This window comes from Sapajus apella, unplaced genomic scaffold (assembly GCF_009761245.1).
Source record: "Sapajus apella isolate SASKATOON/1434 unplaced genomic scaffold, GSC_monkey_1.0 scaffold122, whole genome shotgun sequence".
NCBI classification, from domain to species: Eukaryota; Metazoa; Chordata; class Mammalia; order Primates; family Cebidae; genus Sapajus; species Sapajus apella.
Window position 1 is genome coordinate 2,412,378 of NW_022437062.1, and position 14,389 is coordinate 2,426,766.

The 14,389-nt window shown below is 35.1% G+C and overlaps 1 protein-coding gene across 5 annotated transcripts in view; it reads right to left on the reverse strand.

The window, feature by feature from the left end:
- Positions 1 to 14,389, reverse strand: part of SPRED1 (sprouty related EVH1 domain containing 1) — a 114,436-nt gene that overhangs the window by 41,545 nt on the left and 58,502 nt on the right. For 3 of the 5 annotated variants that reach the window (XM_032261204.1, XM_032261206.1, XM_032261205.1), the window contains exon 2: positions 13,885 to 14,059. In XM_032261204.1, the coding sequence (XP_032117095.1) occupies positions 13,885 to 14,059 (175 nt within the window). Of the gene's footprint in view, positions 1 to 6,670; positions 6,692 to 6,726; positions 6,732 to 6,839; positions 6,844 to 13,884; positions 14,060 to 14,389 lie in introns of those variants that run through there. The other 2 variants (XM_032261207.1, XM_032261208.1) reach the window with 2 other exon arrangements.

Consider the following 14,389-nt stretch of genomic DNA (forward strand, 5'->3'; position numbering starts at 1 on the left):
GTGTGTGTGTGTGTGTGTGTGTGTGTGTGTGTGTGTGTGTGTGTTGGGAGAGGAAGAAACTGATACATTCAATGGGGCAAATGTTAAAAATGGGTAAATTTAGGTAAAAGGCATACAAGAGGTCTTGAGAGTACTCTTGCCAAAAGTTGATCCTTTGCAAAGACCAGTGAAATGGACAAGAAAAAACCAAAAGTACAAGTAAACTATGTTAGGAAGAAAAAGAAAGACAAAACTAAAAGTAAAGATTTAAAATTTAATAAAGACTACAATGGAAAGTTTTATGGCCCCGAATATGAAAACTTAAGTGAAACAAGCCAATTTCTTAAAAAACTATAACTTACAAACTGACCGAAAAATAAAACAGAAAACCATTAGAGACCTATGACTATTAAAGAAACTGAATGACTAGAAAGCAAGGATGAAATGGGATGAGGGAATGGGAGGTGAGATACACTGGATTCTACCAGCACCACCTGGAAATATATCAAGTACTAGTGGTCAAAGAACAAGTATGTCACCATATCTTACATTGTAGGGGAATTCTACCAGCAAAAGAGGAGGGCACCGTCAAAACTGACTCCTAATTAGGAATTAATATGGCTCTGACTCCCAGGTAGGCACACTAAAAAACAATAAAAAACAAAACAATGGGGCACAGTTTTCTTGACCTAGTTCTTTCCCAGGTCCCCACAGCCTGCTAGATTTCTAAACAGCCAGAATAAAACTAAATAAGCTTAGGCAATTCTCTTTTACCTCAATGGATCTCTGTAATTTGGAGATGTGCTCATATAGTGTTGATGAAATAAATCTCAATGATCTCAGGTGTTAACAGTTATGAACCTTATGAACCAACTGATATAGCAATATCCTACTATAACACAGAAATAATTTAGAAACAGAAAAATATCCAAAACCACGATAGCTGGAGATATTCAACCTTTGAAAGTTAACCAAAAAAGGATGTATAAATTTGAATAATTTAATAAATAATGTTAAATTTTGCAAAGCCAAAAATTTATACTACAGTGAACTGAAGTATTTTCAAAAGTCTGGACTTTACAAAGGATAAAAAACCTCAAATCAATAATTGAAGTTCCTACCCCAAGAGACTAAAAAAAGGAGCAAAATAAACCCAAAACAAGCAAAAAAGATGACAACAAAAATCAATAAAATTGAAAACAGAAGAAAAGTCAATGAAACAAAAACTACTTTTCAAAAAAATCAATAAAACATGCATCTCTAGCAAGACTGACAAAAGAGCAAAGCTACAAATCACCAATTACAGGAATAAAATGGGATATTGCTAAAGTTCCTGCAGCCTTTAAAAAAATAACTAAGCTACTAAGAACAACTTTATGCTCATAAGTTAGACAGCTTAAAAAAAGTCCAATTATTTAAAAACTGCAAATTATAAAAATTCAACCAAGATGAAATAGATAACCTGAATAGTCCTGCAACAATTAAAGAAACTGAATTTGTAATTTAAAATCTTTTGACGAGGTATTTATACTGAGATAGTTTCAATGAAAAATTCTACCACCTAAAAACGAACTAACACCAATTTTACAATCTCTTCCAGAAAACAGAATAAGGAGTAATCCCCAACTTATTTTAATGACGCCAGTATTACCTAGACATCTACATTAGACACAAACAGGACCAAAAACTCCCCACAATCAACAGACTATTATCTCTCATGAACTTAAATGCAAAATTCTTCAACAAATTATTAGTAAATCAAGTCCAGCAACATATTAAAAATTACACACCAAGACCAAGTGGGATTTATTGCAGAAACGAGGCTGGTTCAACATTTAAAAATCTATCAATATAATCTATCGTATCAACAGGTTAATAGTGTGATCAATTGGCCAGGCGCAGTGGCTCATGCCTGTAATCACAGCACTTTGGGAGCTAATGCAGGTGCATCATGAGGTCAGGAGTTTGAGACCAGCCTGACCAAGATGGTGAAACCCTGTCTCTACTAAAAATACAACAATCAGCCAGGTGTAGTGGCAGGCACCTGTAATCCCAGCTACTCAGGAGGCTGAGGTAGGAGAATAGCTTGAACCTGGGAGGCAGAGGCTGCAGTGAGCCAAGATCACACCACTGCAGTCTAGCCTGGGTGACAGATCGAGACTCTGTCTCAAAAAACAAACAAAAAAAGTCATAAATTGATACAGAAAAAAATATTTAACATACTCCGATACCTAGTCATGATGAAAAATTATCACCAAATTAGCAAGAGTAGAATTATCTCAATTTGATAAAAAATACCTATAAGAAAACCCAGCCAACAACATACTAAAGGGTGAAAGAGTGTATGTGTTTTGGTTAATATCTGAAACAAGGCAAGGATGTACTCTATTACCACTGTATTCCATATAGAATTGCAAGTTCCAGCAATAGCAATGAGAAAAGAAAAAGAAAAGGCACACAGATTGAAGAGGAAGACATAAAATCCTTCCTATTTGTAGATGACATGATGTTAACATTTAAAAAGTCCAGGGAATTTACATAAAGAATTAAAAATGTCTATGTAACAGGATACAAAAATCAACATATGAAAATTAATAGTACGTCTACATACATACAATGCACATGCAGTAACTAAAATTAAAAACAAAACAGCACTTACAATTGCTCCAAACAAAACATATAGGTATAGAATTAACAAAACATATAGTATCTGTGTGCTGAAAAAAAAAAGCACAAAATATTAAGGAAAGGATTCAAAGACCTAGAGACATAGCATATTTATGAATCAGAAGATTCATCACAGTAAAGACGTCCATTCTCCCCAGGCAGATACATAGGTTTAATACAAGTCCTATCAAAATCTCAGTAAGGTTTTTTTGTAGACACAGACGACAATATTCTAAAATTTATATGGAAGGCCACAGACCCAGAATAACTAAAACAATGTTGAAAAAGAGTAAAATGGGAGGAATCATTCTACTCTGTTAAGGCTTCTTATATAGCTACAATAATACAGTGTATGGTACCAGTGGAGGGATGGACAAATACAGAAACGGAACTTACTGAAGAACACAAATATATTTACCTGATTTTTAATGAGAGTACAAAAGTAATTCAAGGGAGGAATCCAGACAATCTTTTCCACAACGGTACAAGAAAAATTGGACATTCATAGGAAAAAAAATATAAGTTAACTTATACAAAAGTTAACTTAAAACGGACCATGGACTTAAATGTAAAATGTATAAGTATTATACAAAACTTTTAGAAAAAAATCACAGGATAAATCTTCATAACCTATGGCCAGGGCAAGAGTTCTTAGACTTGGTACCAAAGCATGATAAATGAAAGGAAAGGTTGATAGATTAGGCCTTATCAAAATTTAAAACTTTGCTCTGCAAAAGGCCACATTCAGAGGATGAAAAGACAGGCTACAGACTGGGAGAGAACATTTTCAAACCATGTATTCCAACATAGGACTAGTACCTAGAATACATAAAGAATACTCCAAACTCAACAGTTAAAAAGCAAGGCTGGATGCAGTGGCTCCGGCCTGTAATCTCAGCACTTTGGGAGGCCAAGGTGGGCAGATCAGTTGAGGTCATAAGTTCAAGACCAGCCTGGCCAACATGGTGAAACCCCATCCTACTAAAAATACAAAAATTAGCCAAGTGTAATGACACACGCCTGTGGTCCCAGCTACTTGGGAGGCTGATGCAGGAGAATCACTTGAACCTGGGAGGCAGAGGTTGCAGCCAGCTGAGATCGTACCACTGCACTCCAGCCTGGGTGACACAGGGAGACTCCGTCTTGGGGAGCGGGGGCGGGGGGAACCCTCAATAGTAAAAAGGCAAACAATCCAATAAGAAAATGGACAAAAAGATTGACATTAACCAAAGAAGGTACAAATAATCAAATGAAAAGATGACCATTCACTATCAGAAAAATGCAAATTAAAACCACAATAAGTTACAATCACTACACATCTCTCAAAATGAGTAAAACAAAAAATAGTGACTACTTGAAATGCTAGTGAAGATGCTTACGAAACGGATTGCCCATAAACCGTTGGTGGCAATATAGCATGATAAACCACTCTGGAAAAAATTTCGGGCGTTTCTTAACAAAACTAAATATGCAACTACCATACAACCCAGCAACTACATACCTGTCATTTATGCCAGAAACATTTACATTCACAGAAAAAACACATACGTGAATGTTCACAGCAACCTTATATTTAGTTCCAAACTGGAAACAGCCTAGATGTCCTTCAATAAGTCATATACATACATGTCACAGACTACTACTCAACAATAAAAGGAACAAACTCTAGAGATACTCATTAACCTGGATGAACTCTCAGAGAATGATGATGAAAGAAAAAAGGTCAATCCTGAAAGGTTACACACTTATGATTACAGTTTTGTAACATTTTTTGAAAGACAAAATTATAGAAATAATTGAGAGAACAGAACAGTGGTTGCCTGACAAAGAGGGAAATGGATGTGGTGATAAAAGTAACAGAAAGAAGAGATTCTTGTGGTTGTTAAGCTGTTCTGCATTTAGTATGCAGTAGTGAACATGTGATTAAAACTGTACAGACTTAAACACACACAAAAATGAATATAAGTAACCAAGGAAATCTGAGAGACTGTATCAACAGAAATATCCTGGTTGCAATATGACAATATAGTTTTGCAAAATGTTGCCACTGGGTAAACCAGGTAGAGTGTACACAGCATTTTATTATTTCTTACAACAACAATTAATAATCTACAATTAGTTCAACAAGAATTTCAATTTAAAAAAATCGGTGAGGCATTTGCAAAACCAGATTTCATAAAAATTAGTACCAAATTCTAGTCCGGTCAGGGTGGAGAACATAAGAACCCTTCCTTATTATGATAAAGGACATCTCAAGACACCAGCTGATATCATAGTTATCTGTGCAACATTAGAAATCCCTTTAGGGCCGGGCGTGGTGGCTCACGCCTGTAATCCCAGCACTTTGGGAGGCCGAGATGGGTGGATCACGAGGTCAAGAGATCGAGGCCATCCCGGTCAACATGGTGAAACCCCGTCTCTACTAAAAATACAAAAAATTAGCTGGGCATGGTGGTGCATGCCTGTAATCCCAGCTACTCAGGAGGCTGACGCAGGAGAATTGCCTGAATCCAGGAGGCGGAGGTTGCGGTGAGCCGAGATCGCACCATTGCACTCCAGCCTGGGTAACAAGAGCAAAACTCCGTCTCAAAAAAAAAAAAAAAGGAGAAATTCCTTTAAATTCACAAAAAAATAAAGAGATGTTATATCACCAATACTGTCTAACATTATTCTAGAAACTACATGAAGAGCTTCAAAAAATACCAAAAATGATTTTTAAAAGATATGAATATGAAAAAACATAAATTGTCTAGAGTTCTGAAAGAATAAGCAAATACGTACCCCTTCCAACAAAAGTTAAACAAGTCTAATGAGGAAAACTAGCACTAGCAGATACTAAACTTTATATTAAAGTTACAATAATTTAAAGAGTGTACATGCATATCATAGAATACTACTCAACTAACAACAGACAAGCCAGTAGAATGGAATAGGAAGTACTGTGGACTGAAGTGATTGTGCTCCCCTCAAATTCATATGTTGAAGCCCTAATATCCATGGTGACTACAGGTGGAGATAGGGCCTGTAAGAAGTGATAACAATTAAATGAGGTCATAAAGGTGGGGCCCTAATCTGATAGGGCTAGGGCTTTCATACGAGGAAGAAACACCAGAGCTCTTTCTCTAGGCCATGTGAGGATACCTTGAGAAAGTGACAGTCTGAAAGCTAGGAAGAAAGCCAACACCAGAAACAGAAAAGTGGCCACTACCTTGGACTTCCCACCCTCCAGACTGTGAGAAAATGAATTCTATTGTTTAAGCCACTCAGTCTATGTTATTTTGTTATGGAAGCCCAAGGAAACTAATAGAGGAAGTCAAGCACATAGAAGGCACTCAATGGTTGATTAAACAAAGGAATACTACAGTCAACCAATCAATTAAAAGCATGACATATTCAAATTATAATTTAGAATCTAATAAAACAAAAGTAGTGTAGGAACATTTGGAAAGCTATCAGGTATAGTCAATAATTTGAAGTCAAAGTTTGGGCCTTAATTTAGCTATGATGGAGGCTATTACAGTTTAATGGCAATTGGAAGATAATGGAAAGGATGTGAAATATATTATGAAATATACCACAAATATAAAACAGAACGATGAAGCCAAGATAATATTAATGAGGCTGACAGACCAAATCAACCAGTGAAGAGCAATAACTAGAGAATGGAATGATGTTAGTTTAAAATAACTTGTAAAGAGGAAATACATCAGATGCCAAATGCAGGGTTTGAAAGAAGAAAGAGGAAGTGTAATAATAAACAGTATGCTGAAGAAGGTGAAAATGTTAAGCTAAATGAGAAAATAAAGGCAACTAGTAAGGTATAATACTGTGGGACATTTTCTAAATCTTAATTTTTAGGAACCAGTTCCCACAAGGCTCCAGGGAAAGAGAACAGAAATGCTAATAGGCAGACTATTTTTCCCCCTCTTCACTAGCATTAAAGAATTAACTGTTACAAAACTACTGGGAGAACACTACAAAATTCATGGTTGTACAGAAAATAATTAATAGCATAATTTATTACCTTTTCAATGGGTTAATCCTGAAATGAACAGGTAATTCTGGACTGGTTATTATTACCATTTCTCTCAATTCCAATTCTTCACAGCAAAATTGGTTTGCCCAGGGTGCTTTAACCCAGTTTTCTTATTTTTCCACCTGTGACTGACTTATGACAGTAAAAATGAAACTACTGTCCCTGTCATTATTATTTTCTGAGCATTAGCAACATGTTTATCAACATTCTCTACTCCACATAATCCCTTAATATGCTATCTTTATAGTGCCATATTTATTAATGTAAATGGGGGAAGGGCATTTTCTTATGCATGGTATTTCTGATGAACTACAAGTAACTCAGCAAGGCAATACCATAGAAATGATTATCTTTGAGAAAAAAGGCAGACAAAATAAAGGCAAAGGAGGAGAGGGCCAGATTATAAACATTTTCTACGTTGAGATAAGGAGATGAAACTGTCTCTAGGAAATTAGTGGGAAATCCTAAAGAGTATTAGACCCAAGTTTTAGAAATTTAATTATGGTAAACAACAGAGAAGCTAGAAGGAGCTAGGTAAAACTGGGCAATTAAAAAAAAAAAATAGGAGGCTTATTTGGAGGAATTATATGAGAAGGGTAGATTAAAACAATGAAACAGAATCAAGAATAAAGATCTGTTTGAATAGAGAGATAATTCCTAAGTTTTTAACTACTGATGCACATGTTGATAACATTCACCAAATCCAAAAAATTTCAAGATCTTATATACTTTAACATAAGAACACTAAAAGATGTTCTTTTAGTGCCAACATCTTATGTACTTTAACATAAAACAAGATAAATTTACTCTACTTTAGGAATACTCAAGACTTGAAAATCTGAACATACAAACTAAAATATAAGACCTTATTCACAATATAAATAATCTTTACACCAATGTTACCTACCTTCTTGGTAAAGTCTTCCTTGGTCATTGTGTTTGCATACATTTTAACCAATCCCCTCCCTCACCAAAAAAAACCTCCATATAATCCCTTTTCCTAATTGTTTTTTCCACTTAGCACTGTCTAGCATATCATTTTTCTGATTTACTTATTGTAATATTTATTTATCCTGCACATATATCCTGCATATTTTAAGGGAACATATATTCCCTTAAAAACTGAGATTTCTATTTTCATTCACTTACATATTCCCAGTGCCTAGAAACAATGCTTAACACACATTAGCCACTCAAAAATATTTGTATGAATGAAAAACTCACCTTTAAAAAAAAACAGTAATACTATTTTTTTTTTTTTTGAGACGGAGTTTCACTCTTGTTACCTAGGCTGGAGTGCAAAGGCACAATCTCGGCTTACTGTAACCTTTGTCTCCAGGATTCAAACAATTCTCCTGCCTCAGCTTCCTGAGTAGCTGGGATTACAGGCATCCGCCACCACTCTCAGCTAATTTTTTTTTTTTTTTTTTTTTTTAGTAGAGATGGGGTTTCACCATGTTGGCCAGGCTGGTCTCCAACTCCTGACCTCAGGTGATCCACCTACCTAGGCCTCACAAAGTGCTGGGATTACAGGCGTGATCCTGTATTTAATAAGAGTATTAAAAGCAAATACTGTAGGATTCAGTGAAGTTCTTTTAGTGCCAAGTAAGTTAAAAAAAAAACTTAGCAACATATTGTCTACTGAAATACAAATGAAAGGGTTGTTTGAGATCAAAAAGATTTAGATTAGATTTTAAAAGAAAACAGTACAAAAATACTGAAGTCTGAGGAAATCTAGTTAAATAAGGAAAAAATTGGAAGACACAATGTAATAGAGAAGATACGAAACTGAAGAGCAGCAGGAGGGGGAATAAAAAAGAAATGACAGGAAATTATAAAATTCCTCAAGTGGAACAGTTCCGGGTAACAACCAGATCCAGGAAAGTGGCCTGCTGAAATGAAGACCAGAAGGTCAAGACTACAAAGAAAAGAAGCCAGGAAAGATGATGAAGCTCAGATGCAGAAAATCTGGTGTTTGGAAAAAATTGCTAAGATCAGTAGATGAAAAGGAAAGCTAATAGATGCTGATCTGAATTCTACAGTCAACAATGGAATTTTTATATCTGGGTGATAAAGTAATAACTTGTAAGGGTAATAAGGAACAATAAGAATATTCCACTATCTCTACTCCCACTCCCATTCTTTTCCTAACTGTGGTATTACGGTGAATAGGAGAACTAGTATCTTTCAAAAAACAAAACTGCTAGGAAGGCTGAATCCTAAAGAAAAGTTAGTTAAGGCAATTGGTTTTTAGTGCAGGACTGATGTTTCACAAAGGAGTAATTCAGAGGCACAGTTGAAAAGCTTAGCAGGAGATTCTTGTTCTGTAGTTCCATCAAGTTCAACTCAAGACAGAAAGTTATTTCCCTGGTCTTTTAAGATTTCCCCATGATAGAAGGGGTGAGTAACATTTTGAATAAAGCTGCTGCTATATTACAACCACTTTATTTTCTTCCTAGAAAAGAAATATTCTAATTTTGTTTTAGGCTATAGTAATTGGAAAGAAACCTTATTTTTAAAAGTCTCTTTTAAAACAATAGAACCACTACCTTAAAGGCACTTCAATTTCTATAAACAATTTAATCCACAACCTAATTGCTTACTAATCCTAAAAACAATTCCTTAATCTCTTTGGCAGCTTCTTAAACTGGAAATATTTCTAGCTTTTCCTTTCTCCATTTTGATATTACCTTTGTGACTCTAAATTTATAATGGTAACTGTCTTATAAACTTGCTTTTTCTTAACCCCACATCTTAAGTAATTCAGGCACTTTAAAAGACTCCTATCATTCTACTCAGCCTATTCTTTTGTCATATCTTAGCCTATAATATGGTTTAAATAGCACAGCTTTAGCAAACTTTAATAATATTAGCAAATTTATAATATTTTATTATCTATTATAATAAACTAAAGAAAAGCCACTTCAGGTGGGGCACTGTGGCTCACACCTATAACCCCAGCACTTTGGGACGTCAAGGCAGGTGGATCACCTGAGGGCAAGAGAACAAGACCATCCTGGCTGACATGGTGAAACCCCATATCTACTAAAAATACAAAAATTAGCTGGGAGTGGTAGCATGCACCTGTAGTCCCAGCTACCCAGGAAGCAGAAGCAGGAGAATCGCTTGAACCTGAGAGGCAGAGGTTGCAGTGAGCCGAGATCTATTTAATTCAAAAATTTAAAGAATCTTAAGTTGTATTGTAATTCAGTATTTTTAATTTACATGTCACATATAATATATGAGCTAAAAATGGTCAAATAACATAACCTATACAAAGGGTAAACATTTTGATAAAATATTTCTAAGACAGAGTGTCCTATTTACAGAGAAGAACCATTATAGCAAATAAAAACTAAATAGGCAATGTAGAACTCTATCACGTACACAAATGAACAGTTAAATTTTAGTTAACAATTTAAGTTATATGTGATCCAAGGTAATATTAACTTGTATTAAATAATTAAAGGAAAAAAATCAAGGCTGTAAAGATTTAGAAGAAAACGGAGGCTACAGTTCACACACATCAAGTAAGACTTTTTTTTTTTTTTGGGACAGAGTTTTGCTCTGTTGCCCGAGCTGGAGTGCAGTGGTGTGATCTCAGCTCACTGCAATCTCCCACCTTTCGGGTTCAAGCTCAAGTGATTCTCCTGCTTCACCCTCCCAAGTAGCTGGGACTACAGGCATGTGCTACCACGCCCATCTAATTTTTTTGTTTTTGTTTTATATTTTTAGTAGAGATAGGGTTTCACTGTGTTAGCCAGGATGGTTTTGATCTCCTGACCTTTTGATCCACTTGCCTTGGGCTCCCAAAGAGCTGAGATTATAGGCATGAGCCATCACGCTCGGCCAAGACTTTTTCAGAATCTGTGCTTGACAATGATCATCCCTTCCCCAAGTGTGTGAGAGAAAGGTAGTACTTTCATTTTCTTAGGTGACAACACCAACCCCGGGTGTATCTTTCAAATTCTTTCTTTTCTCAGTCATCCATTTAAGCATGAATGCCAATTATGCAAAGCAATGCTTTCCAACCCTTTTCTCCTCAGACACCTATAGAAAAATAACTTAAGGCAACCAGTCTGGAGGCTCCAGGCACTCAGGGCACACAAGTTGGAAAGCTCCAATTTAAGAGTATCAAAGGATAATCCAGGAAATAAACTCCACCTTTTGTAGGCATCATAAAGATGCTTTATAGGCAAGCATAATAGGATCACTGAATAAGCGAATGAAAGAATAAATACAGACCCAATTACACAAAATGTTATCTACTTGAACAAGTCCCAGGCAGCCTGCTCTTTATTTGTGCCCCGTCTTAAAAAAAAAGAAAGTATATAACCTTTTAGGAATTGTAACAAGGCTTAATTTTAGTACGGGTAATTGTAAATCAAAGGCTAGAAAACTCTTCTGTTAAAGTGGTTCTCTCCTAACTGATAAGGGCCATCTTCTTCACTACTGTTACCAGTATTCCAACTTATCGGCACTCATTAAAATATTGTACTTGTTAGCCAGGAGAGTGGTCATATACTCCTCTTCTTATTTATTCTTTCTTCAAGGGCATGAATTTACACATGGGATATGAGGGACAAGAATCTCACTTCTAGAATTCACCTAAGGTAGAGGATTCTAACATGTGATCCACAGGCAAAATGATTCAGAAGAGTTTTCAGCAACTATCTTTCAGATAACCATTACCTGAGAACTACTACTAAAGTGCACTGCTTATTCACTGAGAAAGCTTTTAAAGGAAAGCTACCATTAACCTGTGAGATACCCTGTAGACTTACAGACTCAGTAATCACAGTACTTCTTTAAAATAAAAATCAAGAAACTAGAACTCAGAAAAAATGGGTTAAAATAAAACCAATCAATAAAAAATACCTATAGAAATGAACATTAGTGATCTCAAAAATGCAGTGATAATGAAACCTAATGTACATATATGTCAATTCTATTACTGGACTTTTCAGAAGTAGTCATGAACAGAGTATATTACCCAGCAGAGGGTACAAATTAACCTTAGTTCAATATCACTGTCTCATTTGTCTTTAGATTTCAAAAGACTTTGTTATTTTCAATTTACAGCCATGAGTTATTGCGTCTACCTTTGATCACACAAGTCCCCATAACCTAGAAAGCTATACTATAGCTAATCCCTCTAAGAAATATGGCAACTTTCTGACTAAAAGCAATTTTTCCTTTATGCCTACACTGAGAGATGTTTCTTATCCATGTTTCACAAGTAAAAAGCTTCCTCAAAGAAAAATGGTTACGTGAAACAACAGGTGTTCTGATTCCTGGTCATTATTTCTAGCAAAATAATCCATTTCCTTTTTAGTCTATCAATATTCTATAACCCAGGACTTGGGTAAGTGCTCTTGATTTTTAAGCTCTGTCATAGGGAATAAAAGTTTGTGTTCTTTCTGAATCTCAGGTTTATTTTCATTAGCTTTATGTTAAAGACACACTATGAACAATCACTCAGTCTATCAATCTGAGCAGGCTCATAACGTTATGCAGATTTGGTCCCTTATTATCCTAAACTGTCCATCTCTATTATATCCAATATTCCATTTGACTGATTTTTTCTATTTCACATCTAGGTCATCTTTTCCTTGTTCTTATTTTTTGAGCAAGCATTTTTCTCTCTTACTCCACATTTTACTTTCTATTACTCTTGTGTTCTTAAGGAAAACTTTAACTAGAAAAAATGCCTTAGATTTTCACCATTTCACTCAGTTTCTAAAATAGACAATTTCTCCAACATAACATTCCCCAGTTACCATTAGCTCTGACCAGAAGCATTCTACCATCATAGGTGCTTTCATAGATTCCGCCAGGCTTAAAAAAGCATTAGCATATGCCAGATCCCATTTTATCCAAGGCCAGACTACCTTTAAATATTTAACTTTTTAAAGACGACATATTAAATGTATTATATTTTACTTCTGACTTCAACTGGGGTTCCCTACTTAAGCATATTCTGGCTGAAATACATTATACAATGTACAGCATGGGTGAATCATAAACTCATGAAACATTAGAGTAGAAAGACTTTCAAGATGATTTAGGATAACTCTCCCCTTAACTGGAGAATAAATTGGGGAACTGAAAGTTAAGCAACTTTCTGAATTACTACAATGATTCAGTGGTAAAAACTATGAAGAAGCCAAGCTCCCAAACTAAAAGTAAGTTATATTCAGAGTGTTCATGCATGGAAGAATTACCTGGAGCCCAAAACCTATCTCCAACAGAAATAACAAAGATGATAAATAAACAGATCCACAAATATATATTTAAAGGGAATTCTTGCTACCTTCAAGGCTCTATTTGGGCACTTTACTTTTATTTTACTTCTAAGTGTATGCTCTTCTTTCTCTTGATACAGAAATGACACTAACATTACTCAGCTTTTCAGATGTAATCAGTTGTTTCTGGCCCACAAATGAAACAAAGAAAGTGAAAGAGCTTTCCATGTTAATTAAAAGAGAGCAAATAACATTATCGAAATTTAAACCGAAACGTTAAAATGTATACATGTAAGAAAGCAAACATCTGCATAGAAGAAAATAGTGTTAAAAATTAGGTTGGCCACCAGGTAATCTTATAAGCCTAGAAAATAAGTGAATTAATAAGGGAATCATCTTGGCTATGTTTGAATAAAAATTTGTGAATACTGAAATATAAATTTCATATAATTCTTATGTTACATAAAATTATTATTTTTTAATTTTTTTCCAACCAAGTAAAAATATAAAAACCACCTCAAAACCTAAATGCAATAAATATATATATATATATAAACCATTATTAGCTCACAGACCATATAAAAACAAGTGGTGGGCTTGCCTTTGGCCTGTGGATTACATTTTGCCAATTTCTGGTCTAGGAAATAGCAGAAAAAAGGGAAGACAGGATGTAACTGCTTTAATAACTAGGGGACTATTTATTAATGCTCCTGCATTAAACCTAAATGGAAAAGTAGCAACACCACCCGCCCACATGTATGTATCAATATCAGTCTCAGCTTGAAAAAAAAAGGTGTATTTCACTGTCTTTAGCACAGAGACAGCTCTAGAAACATAATCATTGATTCATAGGTGAAAAAAATCTCATAAATAATGTATACTAATTATAATTTTAAACAGATAATTCATTTTGTAGAAGTATTCTAAAATTAGAGTATTAGATACATTATTCATTACCATTTTGTCCCTGAGTCGCTCTCCACGGATAAAAAAGTCAGCACAGCCATTCTCTTCCTGATGAGGGACTTTGAAGACAGTGACGCTGCTTAGTCCACTCCCTCCAAGTGGTAACCATCCACCACTTGAGTCATCTCGGGTCATCACCACAGCTCGCACTCGTGCATAACTATTACTAAAATAGATGCAAAGATCAGGAATTAGCTTTTCCATAAACAAAAAACAGCCAAGCCATCAGTTTTGTATGAGAAACCAAAGACCACATTAGTAAATACATGGTAACTAAGGTGTTTACTACTTCCATGAAAGTCCACAGAAAGTAATCTACTTGAAAGACGTCAAAAACCGCAAACATACTTTAAGGGTTATCCTTTATTTTGAAGACTAATCTCATTATAAAAGACTACAGAACTATTACTTCAATTCATCATTTCAGTAGTTCCAGCACATCTGATTGCCATGGAACAGCTGTGAAGGGTCCCAGAGACAAATACTGTCAAACTAC